Below are 25,069 nucleotides of genomic sequence, written 5' to 3'. Positions count from 1 at the left end.
CACAACCACGCTGTGAGAGCAGAACCATAATCACACAAGGCTTATCAATGAGAAAACACAGGCTCAGAAAGGCAGACTACGACGGCTGCAAAACTCTGTGAATATACTAAAAAAACACTGAACGGTAAGGGGGGATTTTATGGTATGTGAATTAGAGCTCAGTAAAGCTGTTATTTAAAAGGAAAAAAAAAAAGAAAAGAAAAGTATACTAGATTGTCCAAAGTCATAAGGTGGGGACCTAAACTCAAGTCCACCTGGACCACCAAGCCATACTACCCCTCTGGGCCTCAGTTTCCCTGCCTGCAACATGAGGTGGGAGACATCAGCCTTATGACTCTCCAGCAGAGGGGTAGAAGGGAGAGGGTCTGCCAGGAGCTCAGGTCCAGATTCTCTGGGGATGTCCCCAGAGAGACAGACGCTTGGAGACTGAAGAGGTGGGGATGTGAGTCGGGGGTCGCACAGCAGAAAAGGGGTTATCTCCCAACCTCTGAGGTACGTTCACTTAAGAAACATTGTTTGCCACCTACACTCGGCCAGGTTGATTATAAAGCCAGAAAAAACCCAGATCTCCCAAGAAATGAACAAGTATTGCAAAGGGATGATGTGATGGACGAGGAGATAACAGGTGCCAAGGGTCTTGGGGGAAGCCCTAAGACAGTTTTCACAGAGCCAAAGTGGAGGGATCCGTGAGGACTTGGGGGAGGTGATAGCCAGTGCCCCCAGCAGGAGAGCTGTGGGCATCAGGGTTGTGAGGGCCTGTCTACAGCAGTTCTGGATGATGCGGGCCCAAAGTGAAGGCACAGTGGAGAAACCAGGGGGCAGGATCCAGGCATTATGAACTGTTCCCTCGAGGCTACAGGGTGCCATTGGAGATTGTCGAGAGAGTAAAGACATGTGCAATAGGTGTTTCAGGATTACCACTCAGGGGTAGTGTGGAGCATGGATTGGAGGGGGTAAGACTGACGGGGGAAAAGCAGATAGAAAGTTCCACAATCATTCAGATGAGAGACGAGGGTGACAGCACCAAAAAGAAATGGACAGATGGAGGTTTCAGGGAGTAGGATTTGGTGATGATCTGGAAATGGGGACAAGGAAGGAGAATCACCCCCCCTAGTTCTGGTGTGGGCACCAGGTGAATGAAGGTGCCATGAGGGAGCAGAGATGGGAGACGCTGCTGGAGGGGCAGGTGGGGACACACGGGCAAACACTCAAGGGCGTGAAGAGAGACACCGGAGCCGGAAATGCAGATTTGGGGCACAGGCGGGGAAGAGGCCACGGTAGTGGCCGAGATGGCTCGGAGAGCATGCGGCACATTTTGAGGCAGACCCAGTGGGACCCCAGAGGCGCAGAGCGAGGAGACATGCTCCACCCCAGACGCAGAACGAGCTGCCAGCGAGGCGGGAGCGAAACCAGGACAAAGAAGTGGCAGAGATGCCAAGCAAGAGGGTTTCAAGGAGGGAGCGAAATGACAGTGTCAAGTGCTGCCAAGAGGTCAAACAAGATAAGGCCTGAAAAAATGTCCACTGGATTTGGTGACAAGCTGGTCACTGGGCACACTGGCAAGGGCAGCGGCGGGGGCAGGGGGGCGGGGGGGAGCGGCGCGGGCCCGGGTGGGATGGAGAGGCGGAGGGGCATGAGAAAGGGGGAACAGGGACATACAGATAGCTGAAGTCTGCCGGCACCGAGTAGAGGCAGTGGCTGGAGAAGGATGCGGGGCACAGGGACTGGGCTTTGGTTTTTTATTTTAAGATGTGAGAGCCAGAGTGGAAGAAGCCAAGAGAGAGGGAGAAGTTGAAGATGGGGGAGAGAGAGGGAGTGATCAATGGAATGAAGTCCCCAGGGCAGCGGGGAGGCTGGGATCCTGAGCATGACAGGGCTGGTGCTGAGCAGGAAGGACCCTGCCAGCTTGGGACGGGCGGCCAGGGGGAGGGGCTCGGTGGGGCAGGAGATTGGGGGACCAGGAGGCCAGCGTGCTCCCTGCGGAGTGCGATTTCCTCTGCAGAGGTGGGGGAGGTTTGAACAGCCAGTGTGGAGGGGAGGGACCAGGCCCTGGGGAGGGGTCCCTGGGGAACACAGGACCTTTATCCCCTATCGTAAGGATGGGAGGAAAGATCCAGAACAACACAGGTGCTCCACATGTGCATTTTTGATTTGGTTTGGTTTGGGACGTTTTTGGTTTTGTTGTTAAGGCTTGATGATCCTGAGGGAGGAAAGGAGCCATGTGGGATAAGGGGATACCCCCCCACCCCCAACCAGGCCGACGTAAACGCAGAACCAGGCCATGCCCCTTCCTTCCTCCTGGGCCTCCTTCCTTCTCTCCAGTGTCCCTCCTCCCAGACAGCCCTGCCAGTGTCTGCCACCTGCTTGGCCACCAGCTGGCTCCCTCATTTCTACAGCTGGCCTTGGGAGTAGGTGACCCCACCCAGACCGGGACCCCAAAGGCAAGTTTCTGTCTCCCCCCACCCCCCGGGGACAGCAAGGGCCAGTCTGTCCCCATTCAGCCAAGGTTCCCAGAGGACAGAGGCCATAACCCCACCATCTTCCAGCAGAAAAGAGCTTCTTAAGCCCCAAACCGGAGTTGATACTGGAGAAGGGACCTCAGCTAGACCTGAGGGGCTCCCCCTGCCAGTGGGGTACGGTGTGGCCTGGAGCGCCCCAGGCTCGTCTGGGGAGAGCAGGCTCTTACTTTCACTTGCAGGGGGATAGAGGGGAGGGGCAGTCGGGCAGGCCTCAGAGTGAGGCTCTTTCCAAGAATCCTCAGGGGCTGGGACGAGAAGTTTCCCCTGATCCAGCGATTCTAAATATGGCAAAGGGAGCAAAAGCACGTGACCCAGGGCCCCACACCAGGGCTGCTGCTGCGGCCGCTGCTTCTCTGGGCCAGAGGCCTATGCTGGGGGCTCAGGGTTAGGGATGAGGTCTCAGTGGAGCCTCAGTTTCCCTGTCCACAACATGAAGTTGGTGCACACTCAGTGAAGGCTAAAGTCCCTTCAGCCTTACTACTCTCCAGAGTAGGGTGGAGGGGAGAGGGCTGAGCCCTCAGCTCAGTTCCAGATTCTTTGAGGATGTCCCTGGAGGGACGGCAGTCGCCAGCACATAGTACAAAATATGAAAAAAATGCCCCCTCTTGGAGAAGCAATTAGAAAAAGGCGTTCCCTTTAGCCTGAAGAATTGTAAGAAGTTGACCCCTGTGGACAGACCCACTAGAAACAGGCACCCCTTGTTCTGGGCTGACCGAGCCCTTAAGCACGGGCTGGATTTCAGTGCCACCGGCGTCTCCTTGGCCAGGCCCCTTGGCAGCGCACAGGGTGTACCAGGGCGTGGGCAGCCCCTGGGACAGCTCTGACAGCCACCGAAGCCCGGAAGGGCCAACCCTATGTGGTACCACACGGATCCGTGCCGCTCTCCTGGCCACCACTGACTCATCCAGAGCTGGCAAGTGGGGTACGGTGTGGCCAGACACTGACCCAAGAAAGGCCCCCTCTAGGTCGGGCCCAGCCAGTCAGGTTGTCTTTCTCAAGAATGGAACAAAGAACCACAGAGGAAAGTTGGCAAGGGTGCAAAGAGAAACAGACATGAGGCCGCTATTCCAGAATCTCATCTCCCCTCCTCCGTTCCGTGAAGCCCCGACGTGCCTCCCTCCGCGACGCCACGAAGTTCTTCCCTCTCCTGGCAGAAGGGGGTCCTATGCCTCCACATGCCCATTTGTCTTGAGCTAGTGTGAATGGTATCAGTCCCACTAGGATGTGGCAGGCAGTGTCTTCTGGACCAGGTGTTTCATGAATCATAGCCTGGTCCTCTCCCATCTGGACCAGCTCCAAACCCTCCCCCTCCTTCTCACTGCTTCCCCCTGCCATGCCAGCCAGACTACCTGGTGCACCAGGTAAGTGGGCTGAGCAACATGTCAAGGGTGGGAATGAGGAGGGAGCCACCCATCTGTTTGGGGCTGGCCAGGCAGCGCTGACTCCTCAAATAAACAGGGAGCGTGGGCTCCCCAGCAGGAGGCCAGCGAAATGAAAGTGAAGTAAGGAGTGGAACACAGGCAGCCTGGATTCTGGAAGCTTAAACAAGAGAGCCAATGGGAACCTTCCCCTGGCTCCACCTGAGCAGCTCTATGTGGATTCGGGTGACTCAGTTCTACATTCTGGGCTTGGCATAAGATATCCTTTGAACGAAGAGCTTTGCTGCTTTTTTAAAAAAGTGTGAAATCCACCGACTTACAGGCTCAGGCCCAAGCTCCCAAGCACCAAGCACGGTTGCAAGGAAGGCCCTTCCTGCCCCACCGCGCAGAGCCCAACCCCGCACTGGGTACTCCATTGTCACACAGCTCTATTCCCCCCCAACAGCCAGCGGCTTCTCCCTCCCAATCTTTGCTCATGTCGTGTCTGCCCCTCCTCCAGGCGTGGCTGGGTGGGGTGGGGGGAGAGCCTACCTCAGACTCCCTTCACTCCCCACCCCCCTCTCTATGCCCACCTGCATCATCATGGCATTTACTTCAACTGGAGAAAAGCTCTGGGAGGAACTGCCGCCTCCCACAGACCAAGAGCTGGTTGAGGTCTTATCCTTTCCACCTTGAAAGCCCTGTGCCCACCTGAGAATGGGTGCTGGGTGAAAGCTCCCTGAGAGAGGGCACGACCCAGGCCCGGGACCCCAGGCATCACCCCCGCCCCCAGCATGCCGCCACCACCCTGCTGGCCGCTCCTGGCTGGGCATCTCCACCCTCCCTGCAGCAGGTAGGGTGAGAGTGAATCAGGGCAGGTGGCCACAGCATTTCACTCAGCCACTCGCTGACGCGTGGGGTGTGCACTCTTGCGGGGGAGACGGAGAATAAGCAAGTAAAGGTTCAAGATGTGATTTGCACCCCATGTTGGGCACAAAGTTTACTTGGGGCGCCTGGCTGGCTCTGTCGGTGGAGCGTGCGCCTCTTGATCTTGGGGTCATGAGTTCGAGCCCCACGTTGGGTGTAGAGCTTATTTAAATTAAAAAAAAAATGTGATGATAGTAGAAAAAATTAAGTGGGGAAAGGAGAGAGGGAACACGGGTATGGGAGTTAGGGACTATTTTATAGAGGGTGGTTGGGGAAAGCAGCATTGAGAAAGTGACTTTTCAGCAGAGATCTTAAGGAAATGAGCGAGTGAGCCATGCAGGTATCTGGGAAAATAGGGTTCTGAGCAGAGAGAAAAAGCAAGTGCAAAAACCTGAGCCAGAGGGTGCCTTGTATGCTCCAGACCATCAAGAAAGGAGTGCCCCCAGAGCAGAGTGAGGAAGGGGGAGAGTGGTGGGCCGCGAGGGCAGAGAGGCAGTGGAGGTGGGAAGCAGATCATCTACTAGCTCCTGTGAGGATTTTGGCTTTTACTCCAAGTGAGATGCAGCGTTTTGAGCAGGGAGTAAGGCAATCTGACTTTCATTTGCAACAGCAAGGGCTGTTGGGTAGAGAGCAGTCTGGTGCGGAGTGGGGACGGGGAGGGGGTAATGGCATTTGCCCCCACAGCTGTATGATCCAAGCAAAAGATGCTGGTGACTTGTACTAGGGGGACGGACATGGCAGGAGGGGAGCAGATACTGACTCTATTTTAGCACAGAGAGATCCCTTAGAGTGAATCCATCCTCTCATTTATGCAGGGGAAACTGAGTCCCAGAGAGGGCATGATCTACCTGTGATCATACCCTAGAGCAGAGGCAGAGCTGGGTCTGGCCCCCAGATTTCCTGATTCCTAAGGTAATGTTCTTTTGATTTCTCCTCTTCCTGAAGGAGGACCCAGGCACCTGCCCCTCACCCCCACCTCAAAAATTCCCTCATCTGAGCATGAGCAGCATTTCTTCCTGCCGTATGTGACAGGGTGGCACTGGGTTCAAGGATTGCCCAGGCCCCCAGCTACTTGAGCCTGGCAGGGGTCAGGGTCACCCCTAAGGAGCCTTCTGTCCTCTGAATCAGCAGAACCTTCCCAAAGGGGGGAGGGGGGGAGGGAGGGAAGAATCCAAGCCAGGGGAAAGAGCTCAGTCCCCAACACTTGGTTGTCAGCACTCCCGGAGCAGAGAGGGCACCAAGAGCTGACAGGGTGGAACAGGAGATTCAGGGAAGGCTGGGCCCCCTGGGGAGTCCAGGACCCAAGGTTGAGCCCAGCCTGGGAGTGCTGCAGACTCAGCCAACTGAGAATCCCTCCCAGTGGGAGGTTTAGGGGGCATAGTGGGGAGAGGTGTTTCAATGCCTTTGCTACCAGTAAGCAAAGCAGTATGCAAACTCATGGGCCACACCTGGGGCAGTTGGTTACAACTGCCCTGAGAGCCTCGCTCCCCATAGGGACCCTAAATCCAGGTCCAGCCAGACTGAATCCAGCAAGACTGACTCCGGTGGGCCCTGAGAGCTGGAAAAGCTTTGCTGTATGACCTTGGGCCAGGAGTACAACTTCTCTGGGCCTGTTCCACAGCCAGGGTGGAAGGGTGGTTAGGAGGGTCTTACTTAGGCTGGAAGCCAGAAGTAGGATGCAGACATCCTTTCAGTTCTGCCTTTAATGGGAGAGGCCGCCCCGCCCCTAGTTCCGGCTGATTCAGAGTCCTCTAAGAGCCAGGAGCCTGCTTGGGGGCTCTCTGCTCTTTGTCAGGGTTGGGGGCTGCAGAAGGCCAAGCACAGGGGTGTAGACAGGGCTAGGAACCTAGGTCGATGGGCTCTCTATCCTGACTCTGCACCACTCAGCTGAGGAGGTGTGGGAAGCTGTCTCTGAGTCTGGCTTTACGACTGAGGAAGAGTCTCTGAGGGCCCTATTTTTCGCTCATCCATCCGGGACTGGTGATTTCAGCTTCCCCAAAGGGAAGTGAGGTCCTAGCAGCTCCTGAAGCTGCCAGTCCTGAGGAGCTTCTAGAATGTGAGGAGAGGATCTTTTACATTTCATTTGCATGGTGCTCATTTGCATGGAAAGTCTATCTCCAAAACTCCTCTACAATTGAATAATAATAGCAAGGAGGAGTCAGGGTAGACCAAAGCGAAACTTCCAATAGCTCATTAACCACAGAAAGGGCGCTGGAGGTCAGGGAAGGGGACATACTGCACCTCTCTGGTCCTGATGCCCCCTCCTCTTCTAGCGGAGGAAGACAGAACCCTACAAGTGTCAGATCCAAAGGAACAGGGCTTGAATTCAGCTCTGACCCTGATCTCTGCCAGCCTCAAGAATTTGGCCTTGTCTTGTGGGACCTTGAGAAAGTGAGCTGGCCCACGCTGGGACTCAGTTTCTTCGTCTGTCTAATGGAGCCAGGGACCCCTGGTGCAGCAGTCTGGAGGCAGGGGTCTGGCCCAGATGAACCCCGCGCTGAGGGGTTGCAGAAAGGCTTGGGTTCACTTAGGGACACAGAGGAGGCTGACTCCTGGCGGGACTCCTCGGGAGAGGGAGGGGCTCCTGGGAGGAGGGCCCTTGGGAGGAGGGCTCCGGGGGGGACTCCTCCCTCCGCACGGCCTGCCACTCCCTTCCCCTGCAGGGGCCCCTTCCTCCGCTGCCAACGCAAAGCCGCTCGGCGCTCCGGGGTCCGCAAGGTCGGCCCCGCCTCCCTGACGTGGGGAGGGGCTTACTGGAAGGGGCGGGACACCAAGGTGGGCGGGGCTCTAGGTCCTCCCCGGGAGGGGCGGAGCTTCGCCGACACCCGGCACCGCGCGCGGGAGGGGCGGGGGCGGCGCTGCGGCTCCGGTTACCTCCTTGCGGCCTCCCCCGCCCCGCCGGCTTCTTTTTCCGTTTCCAAATTAACAATTGAAAACGCGGCGGCCTGAAAGGCGAGCAGCGGGCCAAGCGGAAAGTGTGAAGGTGCCGCCGCGTCCCCGAGGACGGGGGCGGAGAGGGGGGCGCGACACCCTGACTGGCCGGGGCTCGCCCACCCACCAAAGCGACGTGTGGGCCGTGAGCGCCCCAGGGCACAGAGGTGCCAAGGCCCCTAAGTCGGGTCTTGGCCTGATCCAACCCCTCGTGCTGTCCTGGCCCAGTGTCTCAGGACCCAGTGCCCAGGCTCCGGGTGGTGCCAGCCCCCGAGGGCGCTGGCGGAGGAAGGGGGGGGGGGCACCAGGACTGGGTTACTACTCTCAAGGCTGAGTGCCCAGGAGGGTGCCAGGCAGCACCCTCATCGCACTGTCCTTAAGGGCTCCCAGAGTCAGCTAGGTTTGTGTGTGGTCTCAAGCAAGTCATTTCACCTTAGAGAGACAGTTTCCTCATCTGGGAAACGGGGAGGGAAGATCCAGAGCTGGTTGTGAGGAATACATGAAATGAGAAGATGCGGGCCTTTGGCCCACAGCGAACACAGTAGATAGCAGCCATTATTATCTCCGTTGATAATGATGATGATATCGAGTCCTTGGCACCCTTTCACCTTCCTGTCCACCAGTGGAGAATACTGGAATTGACTGGTCTTTTCCTCCCCTCATTTCCTCAGGGCCTCCCCCAAAGACCCACTTAACAGATAAAGAAACTGAGGCCAGGAAGTTCCCTCATAAGGGGCTCCACATCATTTGTGAGTGAAAAGAACCAGGGCCTGAGCCCAGACCTGACCCTCAGGCCTGGACTCATCCTACAGAGATGAATGGTCCCTGGGGTCAGGGCCCTGGGCACCGGACCCCCCTCATCAGTGTTCTGAGACCTGGGTGCTGATCCTAGGGCAGCTGGAACAAATGAGTGGGTAATGGAGAAAGTCCCCTCTCTCAGGAAGGCAAGAGCATGGACCAGTGAGCCAGAGGGTGGACACCAGGGAAAGGTACCGTTTCTCGTCCCCCCAGGCCCCCGTAATGTCAGCTCCATGAATGCGCGACCTTCCATCCTGTTCACCACTATCTCTCCCACACCTAGAACAGGGCTTGGTGCGTTCTAGGTCATCAATAAATATTTGTTGAGTGAATAAGTGAATGAATGAACAAGCAGGTCCCCTCTTATACAGCTGTAGCCTCCCACTCGCCACCGGTGTGAGGTGGTCTTCCTTAGGGAGGTGGGTTTGGGGTGAGGTGCCCTTCTCCCCAGCGTGGAGACACAGGGCCATAGAATGGGGGGAGGAGACAGAAAGCAGGAGGAGAAGATAGAGGAAGAGATTCCAGAAAGCAGGGTGGAGATCAGCTCTTTCTTCCTAGCCTCCCACTTCCCACTCCTGTCCATCCGGGGACTAATCCCTTTCCCCCTCCCTCCAGCCACTTCTTCACTGACTGCCATGATTCTAGCTCCATCCCCACCCCAACCCTAGTCCACTTACCTCCTGCTGCCTGAGTGCTCCCACCCCATTTACAATCCTACAATGGCTCCTTACTATGTACCATCTAAAATCCAAGCTCCTCAACCCAGAGCTTGAGGCTGTAAACACACAAGCATCAGCCACACTCCACCCCTCCATACCCTGTACATTTCTACTCTGGTGACTTTTGTGCTCTCTCCCCTCCTTGGGATGGACCCCCTTCCTCCCCAAGAATCCCTGCTCTGCTTCAGGAAGCAGTGGTCCCCCAGCCCCTTGGGATTCCTGGCCCTCCTGGGTACCCCTGGACTCCCTTGTGCTGAGGCTGTTCCTGCCTCTGTCCATCCCCCACCCACCACCACCTCATTAGGATCCATCCACCAAGAGCAAGGCCACTTGTGACTTCCCCACATCCCCCAGGCTGGCTGATTAGATGCTCAGACAGTATCTGGGAGGGAACAGGAAGACCCAGGTCCCCAGGGCCTTGAGCGTCACCGAGTCAGGACTTTCCCACTGTTCTATGAAGCCTCAGGGCTCTGGGTAAGGGCATCTTAGGGTGGCTGCAGAGGTGGGTAGGTGGAGTGAGGACCATTGCAAGCCCACCCCAAACACTGGCAGTTCTGGGGAAAGGGTCCAGATGGGGACCCACAGACTATTAGTCTAAATATTGAAAAATTTACATCAAGCTAACAAGCTGTTAGCTAAAATATGTTCCACCCTTCCTGACACATACACCTTCATAACAATCTGGAAGGCCAGGTTTGAATTTAAGATCTTGGACTCTTTGGAGTTCCATGCTGGCATCTGGCAGGAGGGGTTGTGACCCTCCAGCCCCCAGCCCACGGTGTGCCCGCTTCTCTTCCCGCACTGGGCTCATCCCTCACCAGGAGGGGCATGAGGTACACTCCGTGGGTACCCTCGCCTGCTCTTCCACGCTCCACCTCCACTGGCTGCAGACGGCTGCCCTTGGTTCCAGAAGTGCTCATATACCTTGGCGCTTGGGATGATGAGCCAGGAAAGAGGCCTATACAAACCCTGGAGGCGGGCACAGGGATCTGGGGGCCGGGAACTGCAGGGTTACCTGGAATGTGTTCTAGAATAAGCAGGGCTGTGTAAGGCTCTGAGCTGGTGGTATGCAGAGCCTTACAGGCTGAGTGGGCAGGATTCTGGGCCCCTACCCTTGAAACCACCCAGAGCGATGTCGCTTTGATATGTTTTATATATTGTGTTCCTGCGTCACATTTCATCTAAGGAACCAGACCTACTGCGTAAAACAGTTTGCAAAGCACTAATCTAGCCCCTCCCCGCCTACTGAACACAGAGGTAGCTAAGGCTATGGGGTGCCAGTGACCACAGTCACGTAGGAGGTTAGAGCAAATCCAAGGCTCCTGCCTCCTGCCCAGGCCTTGGCCTCCATGAAGCACTTTTCTGACCTGCAAGATCCAGTACCTGCAATGGAAAGGCTGTTGGGAGGCAAAGAGTGCCCAGTCCCTGGTGGGGTTTGAGCAGGCCAGCTGCTGAGGCCCCTGCCTTGACCGCAGTCTGGACCCTCCACTCAGGTCGCCCAGCTCAGGCGTGGTTTGAGAGGCCAGACCAGGCCTGAGAAGGAGAGGGAGTCCTGGTATAAATAACCATGGGGGGCCGGGATGTTTGGGCCTGTCTCCTGGGCTACGGCTGTGTTTACTGCCCAGCGAGGCGGGGCATAGCCCACACATTTGCCTCCCTGACTTGTAGCCAAATTTCTCCAAGAAGGGGTGGCCCGGGATTAGCCCCAAACACCCCAGCTCTGCACCCCCCTGAGGTCCTCCCCCTAACTTTGCCCATCATGGGCCCTAAACGCCCCTGACATTGCCCCCACCCTTCAGCCCCGAATGCTGCACAACACGGTGTCTCCATTAGCCCTAAATGCCCCAGCATTTGCCCCCATAAGTCTCAACTCTGCTCAAATCATGGGAGGGTGAGGAGCATGAGTATGGCAGAGGAAGGCCCCAAGCAGAGGAGCTGGGTATCTGCCAGGGATCGGAGTTGGGGCTGCTGGGCAGGGGAGGCAGAGACAAACCTCTCCCACGGCCCTGGCCAAGACAGAGTAGGGCAGCAGACCCCAGATTAGGAGAGTGCAAATCCCTCTTCCCAGCCCAGTGCGCATCCCATGCCTGTCATGTGCAGGGCATTAGATGGCCAGACCGCAGCGTGGGCGGGGCAGGCAGGTGCCCTGTTGGTCACGCTGCGGCCAGCTCCTTTCCCTAGAAAAACCCTCAGTGCAGGAGGGCAAGGGGGCCCCTTTCCCCATAGGGGGCAGCAGCTGCGGTCTGCTCAAGCATGGAGGCACAGGGGTTGATAGGAGCTGAGTTCCAGCCTGCGGGCCAGCCCAGCCTATCACACACACACACACACACACACACACACACACACACACACACACACACACACACACACACACACACACACACTGCCCAACTGACTGATGGGTCTTGCTTGAGACACTAAGCTGATATTCACTGAGAGCAGAGCCTCAAAATCAGGGCTGTGTCTATCAGGGGCCTTAGGTGCCTAGACACCTGAGCTCTAGGCCCATATGAACCACCTCCTAGCTGAATGACCTTGGGCGAGTCACTTCTCCTTTCTGAGCTTCAGTGTAATATAGCGTAACAATATCTTCCTCCAGGGTTGTTAAGGAGAACTGAGTGGGATGCAATGAGCAAACATTAATTAAGCCCCACAGTGGGCCAGGCGTGGCTCCAAGTGCTTTGTGGACCATCCAGTGGAAGAGGGGGCATCCTTGTCAAGACAAGGTAGCATTTTGGATCCAGAGGCTCAGGCTCAGGGATGTGATGGGGCCTGCCCAAGACCACCCAGAGGGAACCTGAGCCCAGGTCAGCTCTGAGGAAATTTTTCAGTTATTTGTCTGTCTTGGGGAAACTGAAACTCTTGAGCTAAGCTGGGCTCCAGTCTGGGCTCGGCCACTAACCTAAGTTTAGTCCATGCCCTGTTCTAGGCCTCAGTTTCCCCAACAGTAGAATAAGGAGAGAGGGTAAGACCAGTGATTTCTACTTTCTATTGAGCTGCAAGACAGGGAGGGAACAAAGAGGTGGGGCAGGCCGAGCCACCTAGGTTCAGCCCCTTTCTCTAGGGCACCGCACCACCAGCTGGGCCAAATCCTTGGGGGCTCTCATGAGCCTGTCCTAAGTCTGCTGTTCTGGGGACCCCCATAGAGCCTAAGCCCGTATCCCCAACCTCCTTGCCCACAGCCTCAGGGCCTGCACCCATACCCTCTGCTTCCAAGGGCGCCCTCAGCTCAGCCACACACACCTTCCCCCAGGCCAACCTTTGCATAAGCAGCTCAACTTTCCCTACAGGCAAAGTCCTAGGGCTTCAGGCCAGGTCCAGCCAGGCCTTGGCAGGGTTAGTGGGCAGCTCCAGAGGAGCCGCTCAGGGGGCTGAGCCATGAAGGGGAAGGCAGAGGGAAAAGGAGGCCAAGTGGAGGGCATCCCCGTAGCTCCCTGCCAGAGTTTTCCCCCTTACCATCCTCCTTGTGAGATCCAGAAAGATGTTTCTAAAATACCAATCTGCCCAGGGCATTCCTGTCTTCAGTTCCTTCCTAGACTCAGTCTCCTCCAAGAAGTCACTGCTCCTCAGCCTGGCATCCTCAGCTCATGTCCCAGCCTCTTCTCTGCATACCTCCTGCCCCCTCCAGGCTCCCATTCTCCTGACCTCTTGGACATCTTTGCAACATGCCATGTTTAGCCTCACCTCTGGGCTTTGCCCATGCTAGTCCCTCTGTCTTGAATGCTGTTCCATGCTCCTTTTTGCCTGGTTGACTCCTACTCCTATTCATGTTGCAGGTCTCAACTTAAACCTCTTCCTCCGGGAAGCCTTCTAGCCATGCCCACTTTGGGGCTGGATTTGGCCCCTCTGTGCTGGGCTCCTACGGGACTCCGCACCTGCCCAGAGAGCTGCCAGCCCCTGGCCCATCTCCCTAGGGACCGAGGGAGGGTCTGATTCACTGCTCTGTCCCCAACATCTGGAATAGTGGCTAGCCCCAAGGGACTGCCAGTGAAGGCTTCGCAATGAGAGAGAGCAAGTTCCCAGTGCAGAACTGGGGTGGAGGACAGAACCATGAATTTTAAGGCTCAACCGGTCCTCATATCGGCCACAGGCCCATGGGGGCCAGTTAGGCATAACACGGTGGGCAAGGACATAGCCCCCCTAGCACTGGACTTCGGGGGTTTGAATCCTGGCCCTTCTACCTACACCCAGGCAAGTTTCTCAACCTCTCTGTGCCTCAGCAGCCTTAGCTGGGAAATGGGCATAACCATAGCCCCCACCTCATCAGGGTGTTGAGAGGAAAAGGGGCCAGGAGCCACAGTGAGTCCTTAGAGCAGTGGCTGGCGCCATGTCAGCACTCATTAAAAAACATTTGCTCTTAGCATCCCTCTTATTATCGAGAGCCCCATCAGGAGAGGGAGACTGAGGCACCGGGGGAGAGTGACCGCTGGAGGCCACCAGCAGAAAGGTGGCCTTCCCGCCCCAACCCACAACCCCACACACCACATGAGTGTCCCCACACACACACACTGACTGCAACCCCGAAGACCGGCTCACACCGGAGTCCTTGCACACTCAGCCTTAAACTGCCACCTGGGCAGTCAGCACCTACTGGGTATGTGACAAAGGCACATGCTTAACCCTCCCGCGTCAGCGTCCTCTTCTGTGTGACGGGGTAATAACAGTGCCCACATCCTGGGGCTCTTGGATGAATTAAAATGAAGTAGGATATGGAAAACATTTGGCACAATCCCGGGTATAGATTAGACTAGGGACGTTCTTAGCGTATGACAAACTGGGTTCAAACTCAGCTCCTGGCTCCTGCTAAGGGCACCGCGGTCCTGCGGCCCCGGACCCCAGAAGAGAGGGAGAGAAGCCCATGAGAGGCACAACAAGCCCTCTGTGCTTCACGGGCGTTTGTGGTTTACGAGGCACTTAAGCAGGAAGTGTCATTCCACGTGGAAGGAAGCTGGTGCCTAGGAGACATTGAGCCCCTGCCCGGAAGCAGAGGCGGCAGTTGAACCCCAGCGGCTGACTCCTGCTCCAGTGCTCCTTTAACTGAGGGGTGAGCCCTGATTCCGGCTGATCCCGTGCGCACCCACCCCGGGGCCAGTCTTGGCTAGAGCCCTGGGCTGGTCCTCACCCCTCTCCGCTCTCCGGGGCTGACAGGGCCTGAGACCCAGGAGGCGTAGGTAATGAGGGTGAGCGCTCCTCCAGCCCCCCAACCCTTCCATCCCCAGCCAGACACTTGTGGCCCTCTGGCCCAGGAGGGACGAGGCAGGAAGTCGCCCAGACTCAAGGATTTCATGCACCAGTGAAATTTCCAAAAAACACTTGGGGACTGTTGTCAACTTTTTATTTTGCCAAGTAAGGACATTTGAAAAAAAAAAAAATTCCCAGCCCCATCATTTCATAAAAGAAAGGACATAATCTCAGACTAAAAGTCCATTAAATGGAATAAATTTAGCTTTACGAAAGTCACCACATTGTCCTTATTTCCCTGGATTTTGCCTTAGGCCACTGAGAACCGCATGGGTCTGCTGACATATCTGAGAGGCACTTGGAGCTTGGGCTTGGGAGTCACCCAGGCATGGGTTCGAATCCTGACTCCACCATGGACAAGCGGTGTAACCGGGTGCATGTTATTTTCCCCTCTCTGAGCCTCACTTTCCTATCTGCAAAATGGGAACATAATAGTATTTGCAAAACGCCAGCTCCTGGGAAGAAATCAGGCAAGCCGTGGCTCCCAGCCAGGGGTGCCTCCCTGTCTCGTCACTGCCTATGGCTCCCCATTGCCCACAGGGCAAAGCCCACCTCCATCACTTGATGATCCCGGACAGGGTAGATAGAGGAAGGGAGTTCCACCTCAAAGCCTTTGCTCCCATTGTGGCCTCCAACTGGAGTGCACTTGGGATAAAAATCACACCAGCTTCCGGCTCAGTGTCTGCACACAGAGAACCTGGGGTCCTTTCTCCAATTTCCCTCTGGTTGGCACAACTCTTCTCATCCTTATAACTGGCCTCAGCGCCACCCTCATTCCCCAGCTCAGCAAACATTTACAAATTACCAACCACATGCCAAGCACGGTGCTCAACCCCCACCTCCCAGACCTCACAATCTGATGCAGAAGAACGCACAGGGCTGGGTGAGCCGGGCTCTGGGGAAGGGTCCCCTGTGGAGCCTGGGGTGGAGCGGGGAGTGATTCCAAGAAGAGGTGGTGCTCCCAGCTGAGAAGTGAAGGATGAAGAGTTCACTAGATGATGGATAGGCCGGGGGAGGGAGTTTCAGGCCAAAGGAAAAGCACAAAGAGCATTAAACAGCATATTTTGGGGACACTACAAGTTGCTTCTTAGGTGAGTAACAAAGGATGCTTGAGGGACGCCGGGGTGGCTCAGTCAGTTAAGCGTCTGCCTTCCGCTCAGGTCATGATCCCAGGGTCCTGGGATCGAACCCCGCATCGGGCTCCTCAGCAGGGAGCCTGCTTCTTCCTGTCCTCCCTGCTTGTGCTCTCTCTCGCTATCTCTGTCTCTCAAATAAATAAATAAAATCTTAAAAATGCTTGAGGGAGGGGATTCCTGACTTGGGCAGTGAGGGGTAAGGGAGTCACTGTCAGGGGGACTGGGGAAGCGTAGGTCAGAGGGAGAGGCTGAGTTTGAGGTGCCCACAGGATGAGGGGACCATGTGTCCACAGGAAGCTCAGGGATGAAACTGCAGAGGGGCAGGCTTTCATCCCAGAGGGGACCCCCAGTGTCACAAGAGTACATGAGGCCGCTCCCCCCACACACACAAAAACTCTGTACAGTGAGGAGGACACAGAACAGAGCCCCGAGGAACCCCAACATTCAATGGGCAGAGAGAGAAGAGCCAGAGAGGCCGATTGAGGAGAGTCAAGGGAAGGCCCAATGGGCTTAGACCCTCAGGGGCAGCATGGCAGCATCCCCGGGAACCCTGGCCTGGGTTTGAATCCTACCTCTACCCCATATCAGCCATGTTGACTTGGGGCCTTCAATCCCCTCTCTGTAAAACAGGGCTGATTTATTTCTTACAGCAAGGAGAATAAAGGGCAGCGGGGAGAGGGCCGACAGCCTGAGGCAGCCTTCAGCGCACCCCCAGGCTGCACCTCCCTCCCGCTGCTGGGCCCCGGGGCCCCCCTTTCCTCCCCTCCTCTGTCCCCCCACCAGACTGTCAGCAGGCCCCAGAAGTCGGAAAATTAGACAAGTGAGTGAACTCAGGTGGAATGCCGAGGGAGGCATCCCTCGGTCCTGGGCCACTCCAACACAACCCCCATCTCCTGAGGGGGCCTGTGTGTGCTGTGTCCTCAGGCAATCAGGTCCTTTCTCCTGGCCTCAGTTTCCCCATGCGTGCTAAGAAGCCATGGCTCTGCTTAAGCTCTGAGCCCTTTCTGGCTCTGATGCTCTGCAGCAGGACGAGATGAGAAAGGGTGAGGGGAGAAAGGCCTATTTCTGCCCCAGGAGAGGAGATCCCACAGGGTCTGGGTCCCCATTATGTCCAGGGACTGGTCCCTCTGGAAGAGGGTGGCAGCCGGGCCAAGGATGGCAAGGAGCAGAGGCGCCCGGAATTGTGCTAACCAAGCTCTTCCTTCCCCCCTCCTTTGCTCCCTGCCCCCTCCCTTCCCAGGGGACAGCCGAGCCCAGCAAAAAATAAACCCAAAACGGTGACCTGGGGAGGCCTGAGGCTCCCAGGGAGGCATGGCAGGGGAGGAAGGGTGGCAGAGAGGCAGCCTGTGACCACCTCCCAAAGCCGAAGGCTACCCGCTCTGACCCCTCTCCCCCATCCCCCAGAGCTCGGCTCAGAGAGAGCAGGTTCTATCTGCTCTCCATCCTCACCCTGTGAAGGAGGGGTGCTACTTGCCTGACAGGGATAATTAGCAAAGTAAACCTTGTCCAGCCCAGCTAGACATGGGTCCGCAAGTTTTGGGAAGGGTACCCCAGGGAATTTCACTCTACCTCCTGGTTATTGGGCAGTCCTTCCTACTGTCTGACCTCCATCCCTTATGCTTCAGTGGGAATCATGTTCCATTTACCTCCAGCAAGCTTTCCCCCTTTCCCACCTGCCTGGCCTAGATGTCCGAGCAGTCTCAGGAAAAAGTGCTTCCCCCCACCCCCGCCCAGATTTCCCTGCAGAGATTGAGGAGGGCCCCTAGGCCAGAGACCCCACTCCACCCACTGTTCCCCAATCTCCAAGAAGGAAGGAAGAGGTAAGGAATTGCTGAGCTCCCTGCTCTCTTTACTTCCCTCCCTCAGGCACTGCCCACGGATTCCCAGCCCAATTAGTCTGCTGCCTGGGGCTGCCCCTCCCTGTTCCTTCCTCACCACCCCCCACCCCAGGTGCCAACCCCCAGGGCACACAGATCCTGCCCTAGGGACAGAGTTGCCCAGAAAGCCTGGAGTCCTGGGGGCACTTTATGGGGGCCCCAGAGGTCTGACCAGCGCCTTCTCACTAGCCCCCATCAGAGCCCCAGCTGAGGGGCAGGCAGCCTCCCGAGTGCCCTTCTAAGTGCTCCCAGTCCTCTGAAGGGCCCAGGGAGAAGGTGCTGGAGATTCCCCTGCCCCCCACCCTTCCTGCAAAATTCAAGGTCTGTACAGTGGCTCCTTCTGTTCCTCCAGAGTCACTCTGTGCCCAGCAGAGTGGACCACAGATGGTCCACGTTCCTGTTTAGCCCCATCTTACGGGGGGAGTGGGGGTGTCTGGGATTGGGGAGGAGTGTCGGTGGGTACCTTCCCAGCAAGTGCTGAGATCTCTGAATCTCCTTTGGGATCCCCTGTCCCCATTCCCCAGGATGATATGCTCAGGAGAGAGTGGGGCATCGCCTCGTCTCCCAAGGGTCCCTGAGCACCGTGGCTCTACTTCCAGCTCCCTGGGGCCAGCCTAGGTGCAGGTTTGACCATGAGGCCCACACCTCGGCTGTACAGTGACATGGCCACGTACATCCTCCGCCCCCCCCCCCCCGCCGCCCCGCAACACAGACACGCTCACACCCACCCCCAGACCTCTCTGCCAGGGCCTGGGAGAAGACGCAGGAGAGGCCAGTGGCCGGGCAGGCTCCGCAGCCCCTCACCGGGCCCTGGAGTCCTAGGCAGGGCGCAGGCCTGGTCTGCCTCTCTGTGCCCCCCAGGCCTGGTACAGGTTGGAGTTCTGGAGCCACCATTCACTAGCTGTGTGGCCTTGCACAAGTGGGTGGTGTCCCCTCACCAGCCTCACCGTCCTCAAATGTGAACTGAGGGTCACGCAGGGCCTGCCTTCCCTAATGGCTGTGGGGGCTAGATGAGGGACTGCAAGGCAAGACCCCGCAGAGAGCTCCCGCCCCGCCCCCCCCCCCCCCCCCCCCCCCCCCCGTGCAGTCACCCTGGGCTCTGCACTCGGCCAGCCCACGATGGGACCCTCCCCAGGCAGGAGAACAGTGAAAGTGACAGTGATAGCATAACCCGGTGCCGGCGCTGGTGGCTACCGCCCGTGCCCGGCACAGCGCCCACACTTCAACCCACTCGGCCCCGACTATCCCGGCTTTCAGATGACAAAATCGAAGCTCAGAGAGGTTAAGTAACTTGCCCAAGGACACGTAACTGCTCAGGGTGGAACCAGAAGCGAACCCAAATCTGTCAACTCCGAGGTCATGCTCTTAACCCGCTGTGGGGCAGCCTCTGGAGAGATGACAAGTGCCCCTCTCTTTCTCCACCCCAGCCCCACAACTCCCACACTTGGGGTGTTAGGGAGGGGGTGCCCCCTGAATTCCCTGCTGGGACCCTAGCCCACAGGAGGGTCAGCCCTGCGCAAAGACCCCCGTGGGTGCGGTGTCGGGGAGGAAGGGCGATGAGCTGCTCCGAGTCCAGGGAAGCTCCCTGCGTGGCCTCCTTGGGGGGCAGGGGCAGGGCCCTGGCCGCTCTGCAGAGCCTTCCTTTCTCCTGCTCCCCAGGAGGTTTCAGCTCCCTTGACTGGCTCAGAGAACCTTAAATTAATCACCCATTCAAAGTGCTGCCATCAGCCAAGAATAATCACCTCTGGAAACACTCCTGGCTCCAATATTTGGAGAATATAGGTTTCCGCGGCAATAGGGATTAAAGTCAGACATTCAGCAGGGCTTCCTCAACGGAAGGAATGAACGTACTATGGAGTTGGGGTGGGGTAGCAGTGAGAAGTCTAACCTGCTCCAGTGACCCCAAAGGAGAACTCGGGCAGGAGGGCACAAAGGGGCCTAAGGGGCAGGGAGAGGAAGAGAAGAAGGGATAGAAAGCTGGCAGGATGGTCTCTCCATTCGCCCCCTCCTCACAGTACAGGCCAAAGAAAAGAAGGAGAACTGAAAAACAGCAGCACCAAAAATCTGGGTCACACTCCAAGACTTTCCCCATCATAAGGCCAAGTTCTTGGGGCATTAGCCTTCACCACCCGCTGGGGCAAGGAACAGATCTAAAGTCCTGATCTGGGAGGCAGAAGGCCTGGGTTCCTGGCACAGTTGACCATTGATCTGCCAGATGTGACCTGGGATGGGTATCTGCCCCTTTCCATGCCTCAGTAAACCCAGCAGCACGCTGCCGGCCTGGGCAGAAGGGTCCCAGGGGGCCCCTTCAGGGAAAGCAAAGGCCAGCCGAATTCTAGGAGGCCAGGTACCCTGCTCCCACGTGGCCCTGAAGCTGCCCTCCCAGGTGGACACACAGGTGAACAGAGGCCTGTAAGGGCAGCCCTGCTGGTGCGGGGGGCCTCCACACGGGTGGAGGCAAGAAACTTAGGGAAGGGGGTCAACTCTCTTCTGTCCTAGGGGTCTGGGCTGGGGCTGCAGGCCCAGGTGTGTGTCTGTGAAGTCAGTAAAAAGGTGGCGGCAGCTCTGTATTAGATTTCTTTCATTGGATGTATGCTGCAGGTGCATTTGTGACACCCATGGCTGCGTGTGTCAAAGTTGTAGTGAGTGTGTGCACGAGACAGATAGTCGAGTGTGCGGCGGAGACGTGTGTGTGTGTGCAAAGCCAAGTACAACACAACTATGACCGCTTTGGACGAGGCTGGCAGTTGCCGTCCATCCTCACAAACTCTTGCTCCCTGCCCACCCCCTGCTGCCTGGGTGCTGGGTGCCGGGTGATGGGGACAGAGAAGATGACACAGGAGCACCACTCCTGTGGGGCCTGGGACTGGGGTGCTGGCTGAAGCCTAGATGCAGGGGAAAGGCAGCTCTGAGTCAGACCTAGCTCTCAGGAGGCTCCTCAGAGACCTCTCCTGGGCCTCAGTCTCCCCACCTGTCAAATGAGGATAGCAGCCCCCGCCTGGAGGAGGTGGTTTACGGAGCGCGCTTAGCATGGTGCCTGGCGCACAACTGCTGTTCCATGCACGATCAGAAATTTCTGTTCCAACTGCAGGAGCCCCCACCCCCCCACACCCCCCACCCCCGCCCAGGCAGCTGCAGGAAGCAGAAGGGACGTCCTGGATGGGGAGTCAGGGGTCTTGGGGTCTGGTTCGGCATCTGCTTCTGATCCACTGTGTGACTTGGGTCCCCAGAGCCTTAGTTTTCTTAGAAGCAAAATGGGCTGTCCAAATGTGAGGACCCGCCGAGTGGGGACGCCTGAGGGCTCTGGGCCCCCCTTTGCTGGGCTGATTTCCATCCCAGGCAGTGATCTTTCTCAGATGGTCAGGGTGGGAGCCTGGAAGACTCCAGGGTTAGGAGCCTGAGGGCCCCAGGAGCTGCCGCCACCCTCCTCCCCTCCCCATTCCCACAGCTTCTGACCCCAGGGACAAGGCTGAGGAGGATGTTTACAGAATGTAAACCTTCACATAGAGAAAGTGCTGGGCAGCTGGGGGCTGGGAGCAGCCAGAGTCTCACGGTGGCGCGGGGGAAAATGGGGGGTAATGACCTTGCCCTGTATCAGCCCCTTCCAGCCCTCTAACTTTAAAAGGGAGGCTGGGGGCAGGGGGAGCTTTGAGAGGGTGCAGCGAGGAGGCAAGCATTCTCCACCCCCACCCCACCCCCATCCCCGGCGAAGGCTCAAAAAGCAGGAGGGGCCACGATGTGGTATCTCTCAAAATACAGAGAGCAGGGCGTGTGACGGGTTGAGGGCTTAATCAAAGACTGGGATGCCAAGGAGGGACCGGGGTTTGGTGACAGGACCAGGGGCCTACAGAGAGGTGAGAGAGCTCGGAGAGGGGCCCGCAATCCCTCATTCTGGACCTCAGTAAGAGGACGGGAGTCAGCAGTTCCCACTTCCCAGAGACCACAGCTGCATGGGCAGGAGAGGCGGGATCCAGGCTTGTCCTCTGGGCAATCTCCCACACTTCAGAGCCAGAAAATGTGCAGGTTGGGTGGGGACCTCGCTGGCAGGTGTGAGGCTGGCGTCCCCCGGGGTGAATGGACTCAGCTCACCCCAATCCTCCCCTTCCTGAGCCCTCCTCTTCCAGGCTTTTCTGCCGGGCTCCCCCTGCTAGGGCCCGAGTCTCTGGGAAGGGGGTGCTAGCTAACTGTGCGCACTGGGACGCCTGCATTTGAGCCGCCTCTGAGCGCAGTAGCAGAGGTGGGAAAGATTTGACCGAAAGTGCAGCAGGATGGCTAGGAGTGCAACAGCAAGAAGCACTTCCTGGCAAGAACAGCCAAGACCCTACAGTGAGTGACTCAGAAACCCCACATCTGGAGCACCTCAAGAACAGCAGAAGCCTCCTGTCCGGCCCCCTCCGCCAGCCCCAGGAATAACACCCATCTTTCACACTCAGACAGACCCTTGCAGCAAACCAAGCTCTTGCCCACCTATTACCTCCTCCGAGACGGAGGCCCACACGGTTGGGGTTTCTACCCCACTTTGACGGCAGAAGACTTCTAAAAGCTCAGAGAGGTCCAGAGATCAATCCAAGATCACACAGCACCCAAGAGGTGGAGCTCCCGACCCCTCGTTCCATTTGATCTCTAAGACAGACGACCAGTTCCCTGAGATCCCTAACCCTCTGGACGTTTTCACGCCGCATTTCCTCTCCCCCAGAGCTCCTGAGATGCTTCATCCCTGGCCTTCCGGGAACAAGTGGTCGGAACAAGCCTGCCCCTGGCCAGGGCATTCCTGGCATCTGGAAAGGGCGGGATGTGGGGCAAAGGTGCCAGCACATTTAGCTCCTGGAGAGGTAGGAGAGGCCCTTCCAGAGGAGGCGAAGACAGCAGCCGGCTGGGCGACATGAGGCAGGTCCTTCACCTCCGGTGACCCCCGTGGGGGCTGAGAGGACAAGCCACAGGACAAAAGACCCCCACCTCAGAGGCCTACTGGGTTCCCCGGGCCCAGCCTTGCCTTGGAAGAGTCATCTCCCAAGAGGAGCCCATGGAAGGCAGAGTCGCTCTCTGCGGAGTGTCTCAGCCTCCTTGGGCACCCCAGGCCGCATGTGGGCAACTCAACCACCCTTCACCACTCCTCTCTGCAGCGAAAAATATTCATCCCAGACCCCGCAGTGGGCACTGGGGCTTGGGCTACTCCTAACAGTTGACCCCGACCCTAAGTCGGACCTCGTGTCCTGACAAACTCACCTCTGCCCCCGGCCTAGCCCAGCTGGAGTCTCTGCCCCGGGTCAAGGCTGCCACCCCCAGGGAGCCAACTGGCTGACAGAGTTCTCTTCCTCCGCCCCCCCCCCTGTGGCCAGGGGGCTCTTTGGCCGGCATTTTCCTTCCCTTCACCTCTGCAACTCTGCAGGCCCAGGTAGGATGGGGCAGAGGCAGGCAGGAAGATGGACCAAAAGACAGGTAGAAACAGACAAGTAGAAGACTGAGACAGACGGACAGGCAGATGGACAGGTGGACAGACAGGCACACAGAGGGATGCCTGTCCCACAAGCGGGATGGAAACAGACAAGCAGAAGGACCACTGGACAGTGAAGGAGCTGGGGGAGACGAACGGACGGGCCAGCTCGCACACAGGTGGGAACGCCGGCAGAGGGACAGCCAGACAGGCAGAAAAACTGTCTGACAGTCAGGTGGACAGGCAAGGGGGCCACCCAGGAGACCCCAAGACCAGAGGGCCCTCTCTGAAGGCAGCAAGAAGGCATTAATACCGGTACATTTTCCAGGGACCGGAGGTATTTCTCGGGCACCTCCGGGCGTCCCAGTGCCAGGCCCAGCCCTTCAACTGATATCCGCGGGGCCTCTCATGTTCCCGGCGGGGCCAGGCCGTCCCCCAAGACTGAGCTCTAGGCTGCCAAAATTCACTCTTTACATCCAAGAGGGGTCAGTGTTTTTGAAAGTTGCAGGAGCCTGGCAAGGGGGAGGACGGGGCCCGCAGCGTCAGTATTTCCAAACCGACTGCTCTCGTCTCTTTTTCCCCAGGGTGCCCGGAGCCAGGCCTGGTGCCACAGTCAGAGGGCTGGGCAGGCTAGCGGGCCCAGCCACCGGGGCAGGCGGGGCCACCCGCTGCTGCTGCCACTGGCGGGTGCAGGATGGAGGGGAGGCTGGGTGAAGGCAGACACAGGGCGCACACATGAGTGTCAGGGCTCAGGTGGCTCACCGGGACCCCTGAGCCCCTACGATGGGGGGCCAACCCGGACTGCGGTGGAGGCCATCCCTGTAGAGGGCCATCTCCAAGGGGAGCCCAGGTGGGAGCCCACTGCGGCAACAAAGTTGGGGAGCTGGTAACAGAAACTGTGTGGGGGCCAGTGGGTCCCCTTTGTGTCTGGGGCACAAGGAGACAGGGGCAGGGAAGAGGAAAGGGGACCCCACTGTAGTGGCTCCGGACTGCAGGAGGATGGGGGCCAAGAAACTGGATGTGGGGAGTACCTGGGACAGAGGAGCAGGGGTTGGAGATCAGGATGAAAACAGTTGAGGTGGGGAGGTCAGAAGCGAGGTCAAGCAGGGGTCAGGACCTGGGGATCAGGGTTAAGGTCAGGCTGGGGGACAAGAAATGGGGCTCAGGCCTGAGGGTGACCGAGAGGAGGGTCGGCCGTGGGAATGGGGGGCAGGGGGCGGAGCCAGGGCGGCCCGCGGGCCCCGGGGGAGCCCAGGCTAGGGCAGGGGCGGCGCCGGGCGGGAGCGCGGGGGCGCGACGGGGGGCGCGGGGTCGCAAACTCACATGAAGACGTGGTAGACGAAGGCCCAGCCGCGGGGTCGCTCCAGCACGTTGTAGACCCAGTTCTGCAGGCGGCGGTAGCGCTTGTGCGCGGCAGAGGAGCGCTGGCCGCAGGCGGAGCCCGAGCCCGAGCCCGGCCCAGGGAGGGGCGCGCCCGGCGGTAGGGGGCTGCCCAGGAGGCCGAGGCGGCGCGGGGAGCCGCCCCCGCCCGCCTCGCCCCGCTCGCTGTGCACGGCGGTGAGCGCCACCAGCTCGGCGCGGGGGGCGTCCCCAGGCGGGGGGGCCAGGCCGAGGCGGCGCGGGGGGGCCTCGGCCATGGGCGGCGCCGGGCGTGGGGTGGGGTGGGGCGGGGGGGGCCCCGGGGCCCGGCTACGGTCCGGGGCGGGCGCGCGCGGGGCGCTCAGCGGCGCATGGCTCGGACCCGGGCCCGGCGGGGGTGGCCCGGGGCGGGCGCGGGCGGCGGGGGGCTAGGGGCCGGGCCGGGGCGGCGCGGGGGCCGGGGGCGGGCGCGCGGAGCCTGGGGGCCGCCGGAGCCCGCACTGACCGCCCGCTTCCCCGGCGACTGGGGCGGCTCTTTCCGACTCCAACTCTCTTATTACGCGCTCCATGCCGCTCGCCTTTCCACCTGCCTCAGGCGCGCCGCTCACATGTCATCCTCCCCCGCCCCGCCCCTCCCCCGCCGCCCCCGCCCGCCCGGCGGCCGCCTTCCCAAATCGGGAGGGAGCGAGCGGGCGGGCGCGGCGAGGCGGAGGGGGGCGCGTGGAGCCGGCGGCGGGGCTGGGCGCACGGGCCGCGCGGGCCGCCGACTC

The 25,069-nt window shown here is 58.7% G+C and overlaps 1 protein-coding gene across 1 annotated transcript in view; it reads right to left on the bottom strand.

Moving 5' to 3' along the window:
- KCNQ4 (potassium voltage-gated channel subfamily Q member 4) overlaps positions 1 to 24,577 on the bottom strand; it is a 53,175-nt gene extending 28,598 nt beyond the window's left edge. The window contains exon 1 of the mRNA XM_027580817.1: positions 24,264 to 24,577. Within this exon, the coding sequence (XP_027436618.1) occupies positions 24,264 to 24,577 (314 nt within the window). The remainder of the gene's footprint in view (positions 1 to 24,263) is intronic.
- Between the last annotated feature and the right edge of the window lie 492 nt (positions 24,578 to 25,069).

This window comes from Zalophus californianus, chromosome 4 (assembly GCF_009762305.2).
Source record: "Zalophus californianus isolate mZalCal1 chromosome 4, mZalCal1.pri.v2, whole genome shotgun sequence".
Classification (NCBI taxonomy): Eukaryota; Metazoa; Chordata; class Mammalia; order Carnivora; family Otariidae; genus Zalophus; species Zalophus californianus.
This window is presented reverse-complemented; position numbering and strand designations above follow the sequence as displayed.